At 31.8% G+C, this 16413-nt stretch overlaps 1 protein-coding gene across 5 annotated transcripts; it reads right to left on the bottom strand.

Moving 5' to 3' along the window:
- Nucleotides 1–3299: 3299 nt before the first annotated feature.
- LOC126698514 (pectin acetylesterase 9) lies at nucleotides 3300–14531 on the bottom strand. Of its 5 annotated transcripts, none has more exons than XM_050395800.1 (13): nucleotides 14094–14531; nucleotides 13902–13984; nucleotides 11020–11149; nucleotides 7574–7653; nucleotides 6481–6567; nucleotides 6089–6213; nucleotides 5919–5979; nucleotides 5373–5429; nucleotides 5198–5275; nucleotides 4987–5092; nucleotides 4622–4770; nucleotides 3834–3944; nucleotides 3300–3743 (listed from the first exon to the last, which is right to left on the bottom strand). In XM_050395800.1, the coding sequence occupies exons 1-13, from the start codon at nucleotides 14218–14220 to the stop codon at nucleotides 3711–3713; spliced, it is 1227 nt and encodes a 408-aa protein (XP_050251757.1). In that variant the 5' UTR covers nucleotides 14221–14531; the 3' UTR covers nucleotides 3300–3710. The 5 variants fall into 5 exon arrangements, with proteins under 5 accessions (XP_050251757.1, XP_050251759.1, XP_050251758.1 ...); XM_050395802.1 differs by having other exon boundaries at nucleotides 3813–3944; nucleotides 14094–14530; XM_050395801.1 differs by having other exon boundaries at nucleotides 3300–3738; nucleotides 3813–3944; nucleotides 14094–14530.
- Between the last annotated feature and the right edge of the window lie 1882 nt (nucleotides 14532–16413).

Here is a 16413-nt window from a genome sequence, read left to right as displayed (position 1 = left end):
AATCTTCAAATCATTGTAGTAATACATTTATAAACTAATTTATAATATCATTTGTGACTAATTTTTTATTGATTTTTACTTAGATCTATTATTAATATCATTTTTTTATTTATTAATAACTACTTACTACGTTAACGGCTTGTAAATTTTTTTATAAAATATTTGTATTTCTAATATTATTTAATTATTTAAATGATAAAAGGTTAACATCATGACATACTGCATAATTTTTGTCACAATTTATTCGAGTGATAGGTTTTGAGTGACAGAAAAAAAAAAAAAAAAAAAAAAAAAAAAAAAAAAAAAAAAAAAGTGCGAGTTTATAAAACTTTATAACTTCATCAATGACGACTTATCACATTAGCCGTTAATTGCGGCAAATACTGTGCCAACTAGACTTTTTTGATTAAGCAAATGCATGGTTTATACATGATGATGATGATGATGTTGTTTGGTAATAGTATTACTGTGCTTCTCGTGAAATCATTGGGTTAGAGATTCCTCCGAGTTAAAGGAATCACGTGGACAAAGAATATCTCTATAATTGAGATTCTGAGAATTTATTCTCTCATTTGGTGGGTAACATTGAATTCCTCGTGCTGGGAAAATCATCGTTCAATTGCGAAAAGATGTACTGTACACCACAAATATCTCAAAAGACTTCAAATAAAATATCTCAAAAAAAAAAAAAGGAAAATAATCAAATCACCATGTCAAGACTTTCTTTTTCTTTTTCTGCCTCAATTTTTTTCTCCAAGTATAAGGACTTCTAGTTTCTTTATTTTCTTTTTAGAAAGAGACCCGAAGGGGACGGATATTATTCAAACAAAAACTAAATTATTGTTGAACACATCCTAGTGGTCTGGAGAGATATACTCCATCCAAACAAGAAGAGAGTCAGAAAGCTTAGCTCTTCTAGTAAGTCTATGAGCAACATTATTTCATTTGTCTTTTACATTGATCAATTTGATTTTAACTCAAAGTTTAGGGGATGTTTTTACATTTTACCCTAAAAAATATTAACAAGGAAAAAAAAATTTAAAAAAAACACCAAAAAATTAATAAAAACAAACAAACATAATCTAAGGATGCAACTTGGGCTCAGAGTTCACACTTGGAGTGAGGCCTTTAGCATCCCCTTAGACTATGTTTGAGAGTTTGAAAGAGAGAGGGTGGAATGAAATCAATACAACAATTGAAGGAATTAAATATTAATAATTTTTTTTAATTCAATTGAACGAATTATTTTCAATTACAAGACTCATGGTAATATTTTTCCCTCTTTTATTTTGATGTTTGAAAGGAAATGAATGGAATAAAAAGTAACCTTATTTTGGATTTGAATGGTGTTGATACCCATTTTCGCGACTCATTTCGTACAAACCCGATTCAACCAAGCTCAACTTTCTTGTGGGCTCAATTCATGTATTATGAGTGCGTTTGGATTGCACTGAAAGTTGCTGAATTTGTGGCTGCGTTTTCCAGTTTTTTTTTTTTTTTTTTTTTTTTTTTTCTCAGCCGCACTATTTGACCAAGTCCACTGTGAACAGTGCATTCGTGCACTGTTCATGGACCCACAAATTCCACTTTTTATCAACTTTTTCATTAAAAATGGGCCCCACGATATTATTTACACATTTAAAAATTATTTTGCTACAGTGTTTTCAGTTTCAGTTTTCAGTTTCAGCAAAAATAAGCTCAATCCAAACGGACCCTATATTGTATTTTATTCTTTTAAGCATGACCCAACCCCATGCAATTTATTGGAGAAATTGAAAAAGTGTGATTTGAAGAGTATGGGTCGGTTCTTTTCGAACCTTTTGCATGAACCCAACACATGCGTGCTACCAAGTGAGTAAGGGGACATTGGTAGCACCTCAAGCTCATAGAGGAGGCCTTATAGCTGAAATTTCCACCCAAATCAGCTTTTATGCTCTGGCTGACTGTGGTCCAAAATTTCTACCCAAACCCTTTTTTCCTTTAAAAATTGTTGGCTCTCATTAGCCAACTTCAGCTGTTAACTCTCATTTAAGTGAGCCTCCCAATGGTCTGAAATAATTGAAAAGGGGGAGCCAATGAGGGTTTAGTCAAGCTATTTCCAAATCATGTTAAAAGCAGGTCAAACTTTTCCCTAAACAAAAGCAACCCAAGCCAAGACACCAAATTAGTGTCATGAGGGATAAAAGCCTCTTCTACTACCAAAAACCCAGTCATTAACAACACCCTAAATTCTATATAAAACTCTCTCTTTAACTCAAAAACCAATCAACTACGTTTTCCCCCCCGCAGAGCTGAAACTTTAGAGTAAAAGCTCATTCAGCCAATTAACATCCTCACAATTCTGAAGTTTAGGGGTAGAAATATAGGTACAAGGGAACATTCCCTCTCTTCCTCATAACCTCTCTCAATTTCCTCTTCTTGCTAACTACAGATATAAGTTTCAAACCTATTGTGTTTCATGAATTTTTATCATTTTTGTTATTGGCATTTTCATTTCTCTCTTATTAAAGCACCATTAGTCTTTATTTACTAAATATTGGAATTTTGGGCATGATTCTCTACAAATAAGCACTTTTAAAGAACCCAAAGAGAGATATGGGCTAATCTTGCAATTTTGGCCTTTGTTGAGAAAACGTCCCCAACAAATGGAAAGAATGGAAATTAATTTGTTACTATTATGCTTGTTACTTGATAAAAATATGGGCTTAGGCATTTAAGAACAAAATTGGGATTTTATTATATTATGTGGATTTCAAAAAAAAATCATTAAAGTATAACTCTCTTTGGCGATGAGCAAAGCATGAACCCCATCTATAACTCTTTTATTTATCGTTTCCTTCCAATTTGGAAGGGAAAAAAATGGTGGCCTAATGGAAATCCATTCCAATCTCTCAATTCTCTCCCACCAAACAAAGGATTTGTTCTTCTCCTTAACTCTTTTTTCCTCCCCTTCTTTCCTTTCCTTCCATCTTCTGTCCAACCAAACATGTATCAATTGTAATATCCATTGAAGACTTCTACAACTTACCTACAATTATTGTGTTTGGTATAACTGTTTGAACTCTTCAGAAATGGTCTAGTTATATATTTGGACTTTTTTTTTTTTAATATATAATTAAGTTATAAATTTGGACCTAATGAAAATAATTTATTCAAGTGCACTTTCTAGGAATTTTCGTTTTCCATATTTAGGAGCTATCATCTTTCTTAACGTGTGATTATTTCTTCCTTTGGCTAGGATGTTTTACTTTCTTTCCCCATTCTTTTCAGAGACAAGTTGATATCAAACACCCATAGAATGCAGCAATTCTGCTGATGTAACTCAAAACAATTATTTCTCATTGATGTACATTACATTTCAAATGCCTATGGGCTACAAAGACAATGACATTCGAAGAATAATCTGTAGCCAGTTGTGGAAATTCAATATTGTATTCTGTTTCTTTGTTTTTGTCAACAAACCAAATAGGCCTCTTAGTTTCTGTGTCCGGAAAAGAATTAAAATCAATGAAGCTTTTATTGACTAATTGAATTAAAAAATGTACAACATGTAATTTCCCTTTTTTTGCTTGTTCCCTTATTTTCTTTGTGGAAATAAATGCCATAACCATCGTTGTGTATAAAGAATTACTTTCACTATCCCCTTCTTCCTTAAAAAGATACCAAATAACCAAGAATTTGAAGAAGCTTGAGAGAAGCACTTTGTCTTTTCAACAAACTTTGATTCTTAGCCGGGACCTGCACTATTTCTGTTTGGGTCAGATTAATGGAAACAAGAGAACCTTGTGCTCCAATAAAGCTATGAAAGATACCTGAACTTATACAGATTTCACCTGAGTTGATGGTATAAGGTTGTGGCAGGTACTGTCACATGGATATGCACAGTCGATCTGTTTGGAAACCCTTCTGCTGAAGTACCAATCACCTACTGCTTCTGCAATGGTCTGGCAAAGATAATTCTAGACTTTAATTACAATGCAAATAGCTAAGATTCTCTAAGCTGATAAACTTTTGCAATTATACAAATTATGTATGCACTCATGTATTGTTGGTCATTTCCATTGAACACAACCTGTAATTTGGCTGGTAATGCAATGACTGTGAACAAAGTAACAGATATCCCGATTTTACAACTAAACTTTGCCACTCATTGAATCCAAATCAGACTGAGGTATCCAAGTCTGTAATAAGTTAATAACAGTAACAAATAGAAAGAGAAATAAATTTGCCTGTTGATTGGATTAGATCTTACTTTAAAACAGGTTTGAACTTGCAAATTGTATCACACATCAGTGTAAGATTTTAGCAGTCTCTGCTCATATGGTTGGATTTGTATACAGTTATGTGTGCGTTTGATTATTTGGGTTGTGGACCTATCTGATTTAAGTATTTATGAATATTGAATGGAAAACAAATTCTATTTGCCTATGCACATGCTTAGTAAGAAATCAGAACACAGAAAGGTTTACAAATTTTTTTCGAGCTTATTCAAGATCAAATAGATAATGTAACAGAAGCAAGTGTCATGAAATTAAGGTAACTCATGTAGTATTGGTAATTTGGTATACACTATACAGTGATTCATATCATGTCCAGCAGGTAGAGTGTAACTTAGAAGTACCTTGTTGTGAATTCTAGGGGAGTCAACTCCAAACCATGTGTCTTGTGACTCACTTTGGCAATGAGCAAAGCATGAATTTATGAACATCCCCCCACTTATTGAATCTTTGAGGAACCCTCGCAATGCTAAAAGCATGTCACGCCTGAAACCTAAACAAAAAAGGGGGAGAGGGTGACCAGATTAAAAAAAAAAAATTTAAATTGAATTCAACAACTCAGCTTTTTATCGAAAAAAAAAAAAAAAAACTCAGCTGGTCATGATAACTTGTGAATTTAATAATTCTTTTCTTTCTAGTGCCTGAAATTTTTTATGCCACTTAATGAAGTCTGTTTTATATTAATTCAAAGAAAGAATTAAATAATAACCTTGCAATGTTTCTATCTGGCTTGCATCACATGCTGCTGGATCCTGCTTGCAACGATTCCAGTGTCCATGCGGATCAGCAGAATTTGGCACCAATATATTATGAAACTGTTAACATCAATATTTTTACTCGGTGTAAGATATAAATCAACCAGAAGTTCAAAATGGATGCTATGTGATCTAAAACCATGTAAGGCAGATAAATGTTATTACTTGGAATGTATCATATGCTGAGTTCAAGATAAAAAATGGTGTCGTGATGAATTTCAATGCATACTGCGGGAAGAAGCACTGCACAACAACAAGATAAATATCAGAACCATATCATTTACAGAATAAAATAAGGAAATGAGAGGCTAAAAATTGAGGACCTCTGCAAGGACCATACCAATTGAGGCGTGTTAAGGGAACTGGTGCAGTTTGTATCCAGATTCTGCTCTACCCCCTGTTAAATATATTCACAATTCACAGTCAAATGGAAACTTGTACTTTTTATTATTGTTGTCATATAAGGAACCACAGTAGTTTCCTTATTCTGCAACATACACAGTCCAAGATCTAATTATATTAATTTAGGATATTTCTTGTTCTTACTTTCATGTAGTTACCTTTATTTGAACCTTTGGATTTTTGCATTATAATAAATTCATTACTTTCTTTATCTACTGCATATGATGCACATATTTTTTATAAGAATAAATTCCTTCACCCCTCCCCTGGCCCAAAACAAAAGTATTGAGGAAAAGAAGTCATTATCTCAATGATGGCACGAAGAACCACTTAGAAAGCTATGTTAAACATGATACTTCATATGTGCAATATCCAGACCCTCTACAGTTGAAGCAAATTTTCTTGAAAAAAAAAAGTGTCACTGAAGGTTTATAAAACATGCAGCAAGTGCTTCATAGCATAAGTCATGGAAAGAATGTCGTACCTGTAGTGAAACAAGATTTGTATAGAAGGTCCTCATAGTGCGCTTCAAACTAATATCTTTTCTGTGGAAAAGGAAAAGCAAAAAATGTGACATTTGGATTGGAAAAGATAGAAGAGGTGCAAAATTGCAGTTTCATATTGATTTAAGTATTTAACAAGCGGGAAACTTACTCGTCAAGAAAGAATCCAGCATCACCTAGGCACTTCACACTGGCATTCTTTGGTAAGTAGTTGGTGAAGTTATCACAATGTAAAAAGGATGCTAAACCCCCAGCAGAGCATCCAGAAAGCAAAGCCTTTAAAAAATAAATCAAAAAGAAGAAGAACAAGATGGAGTTAATCATTTAAACTACCATTCAAGTTCACACCAATCTTGATAAAATATTTTGTCAGGTAACCCATTGATCATGGCCTCATTGAGTGTACATAAACCTTATTGGCACTCATGTACACATAAGAAGCTCACAGATATAAATTCATCAATTTATGCAACTTTCCAATATCTAGACATGTAAATTAAAGAGGAAAGATCAATAAATTCACCTAGGATTGGGTTTTATTACCTTATGCGCACTCCCCAAACCTTTTGGTAGAAGGTCAAGAATGATTGCTTCCCAAATCTTTTGCCCTCTGAAATAAATCAATGACGTCTGTCATTTTTTTTTTATGCAAACACACACAAAATGAGTTAAATTAATCACTAAATTCAGTACAATCCATGAGCTTTTACAGTAAAACAAAAAAAAAAAATTTAGGTTTTATTTCAACTCTGCCTCTAAAATGGCTGCCAACATTGTTTACCTATTCGTTTATAACTCTCTCTCTTTTTATGGTTAACATTTCTTTGAACCTTTTGGGCATCATAGAAAAGGCATTTTGAGATTCATAAACAACAAAACCAACGGGCATACTTGAGAACAATTCAAACCATTGAGCCACAACCCACAAATATGCCACTCCAGGGTACTGTAAGAGTGATGATACATATAGATATACAATTTGAATTGCTATAAAACTTTACTGCATTTGATAAATTGGTCACTCATAAATTAACAATTACTCCAAAGGTTAAGCTATTAGAAAATGATGCTTTTTAATCATTTAACCATTCTTCTAACGGTCACATTAACATACAATACATATCCAGTGAGCTAGAATTTGCCCAGGGAACAAGATGTTACCTATGCAAGAAATTGAAAGAAAAAGGTTTAAAAAACTGACTATGCTTTTTTGAAATGCAATAAATAATCGCTAAGACAGTTATACTGATTGTCTGATTCCAAATGAAACTTAGTCTGTGCCCCGTTGAAATTAATATGGTGTACATACATGATCAGAAGGCTGAGTTCAAAAAACTCCAACATAAAAGAGTTGATTTTCTTTTGTGATAATTGTATAAATAGTTTTCTATTTCAAGTTGTACTGAAATGATACTAACAATCTCTTGTAAGCACTGCTAAACTCTAGTAAAGTTATGGGTAAATCAAACCAAGTCAAAAAGATCCCAAGTACTGAAGGCATTGGATAAAATTTAGCCAAAAGTTTGGTTGGAGACCAATTTTTTATTTTACAAACTATAAAGCATGCCAGTAAACAAGAGCAGCAGATTATAACAAACTGGTAATTAAAAGGGAAATGTTTTGCTTATAGAATTACCTCATTTTGGAATTTGGCATCTCCAGTAAATGAGGCTCCATCACAATATCTAAGCTTCACACGGTTCCAATTGTAAAAATCTGCTCAACATTTAGCACAATGGTTATCTCCCTATATTATGTAAATACAAATGAGGCAAATTGTCCTACTTTACCCTAATAAGAGAAAGGCCAATTGTCCAAAAGAGAAATGTAAATCTAGAAATTCTAGACATGGATGAAAAGTGAAAAATGTTTGGCTCCAAACATGTTTGGAGCATTAGGCTTCAACAGTAGTTCATACTTAATTGGAAGATGACAATATGTCCCCAACATTTGTAATGTAATGCTTTTATATTTTATCAAGTTAGCTTATTTCAATTTATTTGGACTACAAAAACCTGTGACAATTTCTCCAAGGCTATTCAGCGCAAGAAAAAAAAACTCTAACAACAGGACATGAATTAGAATAGAAACTATTAAGTCATAACCCAAGCACCATGATGTTGTTAGACTAACTCTTTGAACTAGATCTACTGGTTCTACCATGCATGAAATTGCCATGAATGGAAATAGGGTCTACACTCTACACACTACAAGACTACATACAAATTCTTCGCACCAATTCTCTGCATTATCTTTTGTGATGTTCACACTTTTATTTCTTTCTTTTCTTTTTTTGTCAAAGTTTCATGTAACAAGGGAGGGTTCATAAAATCATATGAGAATTAAGGTTGCCCCAACTTATATCCTAAAACACCAAAACACATGCTAGATATACTTCTCTAATACATTTTTTTGCTTTGAAAAAAAAAAAGGTATATGCTGAAAATCTAAGAAGTATGGACATGAATACGGTTAAAGATTTAAGAGCAACCAAAAGCTCAATCCAAAGGAAAGCATTCTACTTGAACTATAGGTCTAATAACCATGGTTTAGTGTATTATTAGTCTAGAGTTTAGTCTCTTATAAATTTCTCACATTGAGTTAATTGTAATACATATAATTTAGCATAGTTAATATGTAACTATTTAGTGCTTTCCTCGTAGACGTAGGACATTAGACTGAACTACGTCATCTTTATGCTCTCTCTCTTAGATTCTAACATGGTATTAGAGTCGTGTCAATATCTTTGTTAGACCAATCTCATATTGCACAAATGTCCTCAAAACTCTTCTACTCAACTATGGGAAGAATAAGCCTAATCAAAGGTCCCACATGCTTGACACGATGCCAGAACTTCTACTGGTGATCTCACACGCTACCATATCACCTAAAAAGCACGGGTACGGCTCTAGGGCTGCCACACCCTCACTGGACTCGCAGTGACGCGGCAGTGCTCCTCCGACGCACTGATTCGGCCTTTTTTTTTTTTTATTCAAGCCGATATGCACTAATTCCAGCCAATTCAGCTTCGATTTCGACCGAAACTAGCCGAAAATCATGGGCGAAATCAGCAGAAACTGGCCGAAATACATGTTAAAAAAATAATAAAAATAAACTTGTGGGTTGTATTATAATTTATGAATAGTATGTTTTAGTTATTATTTACTATTACTCTTAAATTGGTATATATTTACAATTATATGAAAAATATGTTTAGCAATATATAAAAAATATAAATAAAAATATTTTTAATAATTTTTTAACCACCAAACCCTACTTTTTTAAAAATTGCCAAACCTCATACCTGCACTCAAATCCGAAAACACAGCCATGCATCATAGCATATCACTCCATGAGTCAACAAGTTCCCTCATGTGCCTCAATCTACCGCTATGTGTCAACACCTAAATGTGCCATGTCAACACTAAGGCCACAACAGTATTACACATTAGCGAACTTGCCACATCATCCTACTACCACGCCAGTACTCATTCAGTTTTGGTTGACCCAACCAACCTAGTTTAAATCTCAAATTACGTCCTTAGTTTTATTGCTAAACCAAGCCGAATTTGATTCACTATCTGAAGTAGACCAAACCACTGACCAGATCAAATCAGCCTGTTGACTGGAGTTGACTTTATCCGATCAAGTGTATTACACAATGTTTTTTGCGCAGATTCTGATTTTGTGATTCATTTTCCCATAGGAGACACCCAAATCACACAAATTAACCCATTTTTTAGGGGCCGTTAACAACGTTATTTGTATTTTTTAAAAATACAATATGTGAAAAAGTGTGTACTATCGTGTGAATCATGCACGTGCTTCGTCATAAATGCCATCCTTTGCCAATGTTCCTTGAACCCTTGAAGCAACCATCCTCAAGCCAAAGTAGCCCCTTCTTGGTCACTGATGTAGCTGCTCTTAGGTGCTCGTAGCCGTTTTTCAGCATTCCTCCATTGCATGTGCTTCACCACGACATCACCCTTTGTCGACATGCCATAGGCCTTTCAATGTAGACATCCTCCGACCATAACAGCCCTTCCTTGGTCCAAAACATGAGCAAGCATGCCCAAATTCTATGTATCCAACCAGTAAAGACCCTTTAACTAGACTCGGTTAAGTAACAGGAATCAAAAAATTTATAGAAATTTTCACACCATTCTTCACAGAGGATTGCCTATCACAAACTTAAAGAACATCAAAGGGGAAAAAAAATGCGATAAAGTTTATTGAAAATTTTGTGTGATCTGTATACACATGTTAACGGGACTGGACCAAGTACAATAAATAATAATGTGTGCGAGACACAAGGACAAGGGGTGCAATTGTCGTCTTATAAAGGAGGCCCACTCCCACAGACAACAAACAAACTGAAAGGTCAGATTGTCAGAAGAAAAGAGAACTGGGCAAAAGCAAATAGCTGCCATTGCCACTGCCAGCTTTTACTTTCTCAGCAATAATGCCAATTATTCACGTGAAAGAGACAATGGAGAATGTGAAAGAACATGGCCCATGTCAATGAAATTCATTATAGGTAATAGGCACCAGTCCAAAATTGAAAATTCCAAATAGAAATTGGTGTTTATAATAATTTTATAATTTGCCTTTTATTCATGTCTTTTGTTTTAACAGTATCTTCTAAAGTGTCAAAACTCTTTTTTCTTTTTCTTTTTAATACCCTTTTTCCACTGAATCCTAAACTATGTATTATAATAGACCATTTGCATTGTTAATAACTTTAATTCTAATTTTTAATATAATTTTTTAATTATTAAAAGAATACAGTTTTTTGCTTTCAATCTCAACTTTTTTATTAGATTTTATAAAACACAACAAAACAGCTATTTTCTATCGCTATTGCTTTTTGGGGTGCTAAAGTTAGCTGTAATTATTGGATTTGGTGGTTCATAAGATTATTTGTGATGGGTAATTTAATTATAAGATTATTTCATAAGAAATTCCAATTAAAACATAAGATGGGAAGATTAATTACTTAGCACCTTAGCAGTTAGCACAATAAGATTTTTAATTTTGACTTCATAAAACTACTTAGGCAGTTAGAGAACTATTTATACATGCCTGGATTTAGAGAAGCATTGTTGCTTAGAATTCCAGAAAAGACTTCATATTTACTCATGAGACTTGTTGATCCTCTGCGCGTTTTGGCTCTCTCCAAGCATGATTGTAAGCTGTTGCACCAGCCACCACCCTGTAATATAAAGAAAGATTTAAAATACATTTGGTACATTAAATGAGAAAAAATATTTAACTACCCCATTATTATTTCACTGAAGTACGCAATATTTTAATTCAGAATTCAAACAGAATAAATTATTCATTATAAAAACAACGTTACTTCAATCACAATTTATAATTTTTAGAGATTATATTCTAAATATTATTCGCTTTTTATTTATTGGGTTCTTAGTTTCTTGAATGTATAGTCTAATTGCTAAAAATTCTCTCTTGAGAAATTAATTTGGCTTTGGGACCGTGGGGTGGGTCTACCTTTGCGTGATAAGGAAGTGAGTGATTTCTGAGGCCCATTGTAAATCACATCATAACAATCACTTTGTGCAGAGAGGACTTTTACTACAAGTCTACAACAACTTGTATGTGGGAGCTCTATGCAACTTAGCTCTTCTTTTTTTTTTCTTTTTTTTTTTCTTTTTTTTTTCCTCTCAACAATCAATATGGTCCATTGATTATCCAAAAAAAAAAAAAAAGTAAAATGCAAAACTGACCTTCTAAATTTTTTTAGATTTCATTTCAGTCCTCTAATTTTATTTTTGTTCATTTCAGACCTCAAACTTTCAAGTTTATTCAATTAAGGCTTTTCTATCAATTTTTATTATATGATGTGGTTAATTTTTCAATTTTATAATTTTTTCTTCAAATTTTTTAAATTAAAAAAATTCAATTAATGATTGAAAAATATTTTCCACTTTTTTTTTTTCAAAAATTTTTAACAAAAGTTAACGGAAATGTCTTAATTAAATAAATCTGAAACTTAAAAAACTGAAATGAACGAAAGAAAAGTTAGAAGACTGAAATGAAATCTGAAGAAAATTAGAGAGTTAGTTTTACATTTTAGCCAAAAATCAATATGGCCCATTATATGCAATCATGATTTATGCATGCTTATTTGGAAAGAGGACTTATTATACACCAACAAATATGACAAAATTAAATTGGTATGTTTTATCACATTCATATGGCTGTATATCATTGTGTGGTCACGAGAAATTGACAAATTGGTACTTCTATTCTATCCAGTTGTCTCCATTATTAATTAATTTTTTTTTTTAAGAAACTATTAATTTATTTATATACCAATCATACCACGTCAAATCTACCGGTCACTTAATCACGTCATGTGAAATACATTTTTATCAACAGCCGACCTTTTCTTCTTCTTTTTTTCTTTGTAATCAGAGAAAAAGCTCTCTAAATTTGAATCCAAACAATCATAAATAGACTACCTAAAATATTATCTGTACACTTCAAGGTGATGAGTTCGAATTGGCTTTTAGTTTATTTGTTGAAAACTTCATATACATCTTTTTTGTAAAGTCTCATGTTTAAAACATATATATATATATATATATAACTATATTTTTATCTTTTTTTTAGCAATAAGCAAAAAAATTTCCTGTGAAAGACAAATCCAAACATGTTTTTTTCAAAGAAAGACTAATTCAAATTTATTGTTTTGATTATATTCAAACTCGGAACATTGTTATTCAATGTATTATGCGCTTAAAGTAGACTTATTAGTTAAAAGCTAATTTACTTCTACATTAAAAAAAAAAAAAGAAAAGAATAAATAGCTTTTTAAAAAACTGCAAATAAACAAAAAAGAGTCAATTTAGTATACACTCTTTTCTAAGTATGCATCACACATATATAATCTTAATCATTAACATACTATTATAAAATTATATTTTAATTAAAACATTGTCGCATATTAACCATTAGAACTACAAAGTTTTCCTCAATTTAACAAAATTATGTAACTCATTAAAAAATCAAATAACTAACAATATATATCAATGTTCTTTTCAAAATATATTCAAATCATTATAGGGATAAACTTTTTCAACAACAAAAAAAAAAAAAAAAGGAGAAAAGTTTGGATCTAAATCGATTAGGAGAACATTTACTAAAATCTATTTGCTAAATCATGTCAAGTATCAATCACACAAACCTAATGGGTTGACTTCATCCATAAAAAAACGAAAGCGAATAATGCATGGCCTAGCGCAGTAGCTAACATAATATCGGCCAAGCCACTTGGTGCCACAGTAATTAATAATTAATATATAAACAGTGACTCAGTGACTTGCACAGAGACATGCACAGAACACTAGGTACCAGATTGTCCAGTGCAACACAAACTCCTTCACTACCATCCAATCCAATCAATCATCCCAATAGAAAAAACCAATAAACATCTCTCTAAAACTAGCTAGTTGTCAAAGCAATATTCTTCACCAAACTCCACCAAAACCAATCACTGAACTCGTGAGTACTATCATTACTGAAATGGCCATTCTTGATTTGTCAACAGCACCACACCTAATTTGTTTTGTTACTAACTACTCCTATTACTATCACAGAAAAGTTTCAGAACCCACCAATTTTTTAACAATAATTAAATTGATGAGTTTTCAATGTTTTTATCTAAACGCTTGATATTAGCAACAAAAAAAAATAATAATAATAATGCTTTTATCTAAAAGCATTACTTTATAACTATCATTAAACCATCAATTTTTTGAAATATTTTCTCAAAAATTTTAAAAATTGTTAATATTTTTTCAATTTTCAAAATATTTTTTTTTCAAAAATGAAAATTACTGTACGCCCGTAGGGCACATATTAGGAAAATCACTTTTGCTAAAATATGCGTGTACTTGGACTTATTGTACTGTTGCAACAAAATAAAAAGCAAAAATTACCTCGAATTGTAAAAGCCAGTTGTTTTTCCCAGCTCCAAATCCCCTGTGAATATGATACGCTGGCAAACTCCCATCCAAGCAAACTACAAATTTTCCCAAACAAGAAAAGAAAAACTATGATACCCATCAAACCAAATATAAAGAAAAACACAAAAACAGAATGTAAAGCTTGATATTAATCTGTTTTCTTACAGGCATGGAGAGCAGAGGCGTTCCGAACCAGAGTCATGGGCACGAGAAGCCGCTGCTCTTGCCCATGACATGTTAGCAATAGCAGAGCCACCACAACTGCAACTGTTACATTCAAACTCATCTCCATAATCTTCAACTTCACTGATTTCTCAGATTCTGAAACGACTAGAAAGAAGGAACAAACATATATGTATCACAGTTGATATGATAATATATATGCTGCTTCTGTGCTTTATATTATGCCACATAAAGAGATCTCAGTCTCAATCTCAATATATAGATTCCGAGTATACAGGGGTTGAGAAATATCAAGATAGTGATTTACGTAAATTGGACTGTGTTTTATGATGTGTATGTGTGTGTTTGTTGTGTTGGTTTTTTTATTTAAATGAAAGTTGGACGATTCAAGAAAAATACTGAATGACAGGTTCTGTTATTGTGAAAAGAACAACTGAACAAGACATTATAAAAGCAGTGAAACTTTTCTGTTCATTTTTGGGAAAGTTTTTTTTTTTTTTTTTTTTTTGAGGAAAATTTTTGGGAAAGTTAAATCGGAATAGTAAATGCCTAATAAGAAATTAAGAATGTGTTTTAATTTATGGTTTATTGTGCTAATAAAACAAATTCGGTAACTGTCTGTTTAGCAATCTAGCTTTTATTATGCAATTTTTTTTTTTTTTTTTGCTTAGATATTAAAATCTAATTTGTTCCTCACTTTTTACCAAATAAAAAAAAAATTTAATAATAGATTTCTTTTTTTTTTTTAACAAATAAGTTAGAAAAAAGTTCATTCTCAAAAAAAAAAAAAAAGGTTAAAGATGCCTAACTATTAGAAAGCGAATGGGACCACCACAGCCTAACGATGGTTGTTGATGATAATGATAGGCGGTGGAGAAATTAAAGTTAAATAAAGCTTTCACCAATCCTACCCAACATTAAATTCTTAGCATCAAAGTAAATGAAATAAATAGAAACTTATAATAGAATAGAAATCGTATGTATTAATTTATATTTCTTCAATTATAATTCTATTTAGAGCTCAAAAAAAAAATTATAATTCTATTTGTGTATGATTTTTTTTTCTTATTCTAATCATATTTGATTGTTTTATAAGTTAAGAAAAAAAATTATGTAATAAATTATGGTTGAGAGAGCGTAAAAAAAAAAAGTGTAACAATAAGAGATTTTTATTTCTTAAATTAGACAATTGAATGCATTAGATTTATTTCCATATCAAACATGGTCAAAACCGTTGATGGTATTGGTAGGTCGCTAAGTTGAATTGAATGGAAAATTCATGCGTAACGGGCAGGTTTAAGAATTGGAAAGAGTATTGCCTAAGCATTTATCAGCAATTTATTATGGCGTGTACTTTTGAGATCCAAAAATGCAAAATTGTTACCAAGGTGTGCAAGGTTTCTATTGGATTTGTTTTCGGATATGGTTCAATCAAACCCAAGTTTTTCATATTGAGAAATCTATAATCCAACTCAACTGTTGGATATTTTGTATATCCAAGTAGGTTGAAATACATGTTTGATCCTATTTTTAAGGTGGAATAAGATAATTATTAATCTCTTTAAAAAAGCAATAGTGTGAAAAAAATACATATAAAAGCAAGTAAAAAATGCACTTGTTATATTTTTGTTAGTAATTCGATTGGTTGATATTTAAACGATAATCCAACAAAAGTTTATGTTTGACAATTTTAGTTTTCTCGTAAGAAACTTGATCAATCGAACCTTCAATAACGGAGCTATGACTTTTTTTCAAGGGGGTCAGACTAGATATGTCAAAAAATAAAATAAACTCAAAGAATAACCTACTCTTTTTTTTTTAGATTAAGGTAAGTTAGATAACAAAAGATAATTCATGAATCTAAAATACATATTTTGAATGTTAATCTAGATTAATTTTGAATGCCTATAATTAAGTGGTAGTTATTTAAACCTGGAAAGATGGATGTATGGGTACAAAATTGTTGAGGCATGTTACTCCTCTATTGAAAGAGATAGGGAAAGAATTTCCCCCAACCCCCTTTCAAGGCTTTGTTTGGGAGTTTGTAAATGAATAGAATAAAATGAAATGAGTAAATTACAAAGAAATGGAAAAAAAAAATATGATAGAACTAATCTATCTTAATTGGATGTTTTAAATAAATGAGTAGTTAAGAGCCTTGTAACACAACTGACATCTTTTGGTATTTTGAACAATAATGTCTAGGCTTCAAATCTCTTATTTCTCATCTATCAAATAAAAATGGAAAAAAAAAATGGAACAAAGCAAGACCCTTTGGGAGTACCTTCATAATAAATGGGAA

Source organism: Quercus robur, chromosome 9 (genome assembly GCF_932294415.1).
Source record: "Quercus robur chromosome 9, dhQueRobu3.1, whole genome shotgun sequence".
Taxonomy (NCBI): domain Eukaryota; kingdom Viridiplantae; phylum Streptophyta; class Magnoliopsida; order Fagales; family Fagaceae; genus Quercus; species Quercus robur.
Note: the sequence above shows the minus strand (reverse complement) of the source record. Positions and strands in the feature narration are given on the sequence as shown.

Bases quoted from the DNA above. Each gene is read 5' to 3' on its own strand.
- LOC126698514 (XM_050395799.1), bottom strand. From the start codon at position 14,220: ATGGAGATGAGTTTGAATGTAACAGTTGCAGTTGTGGTGGCTCTGCTA. The intron at 7,654-11,019 runs GCATGTATAAAT...AATGTTGAGCAG, and splicing joins CAATGCTTCTCTAAATCCAG to ATTTTTACAATTGGAACCGT. The intron at 6,214-6,480 runs GTAATAAAACCC...TATTTTTTAAAG, and splicing joins GTTTGGGGAGTGCGCATAAG to GCTTTGCTTTCTGGATGCTC.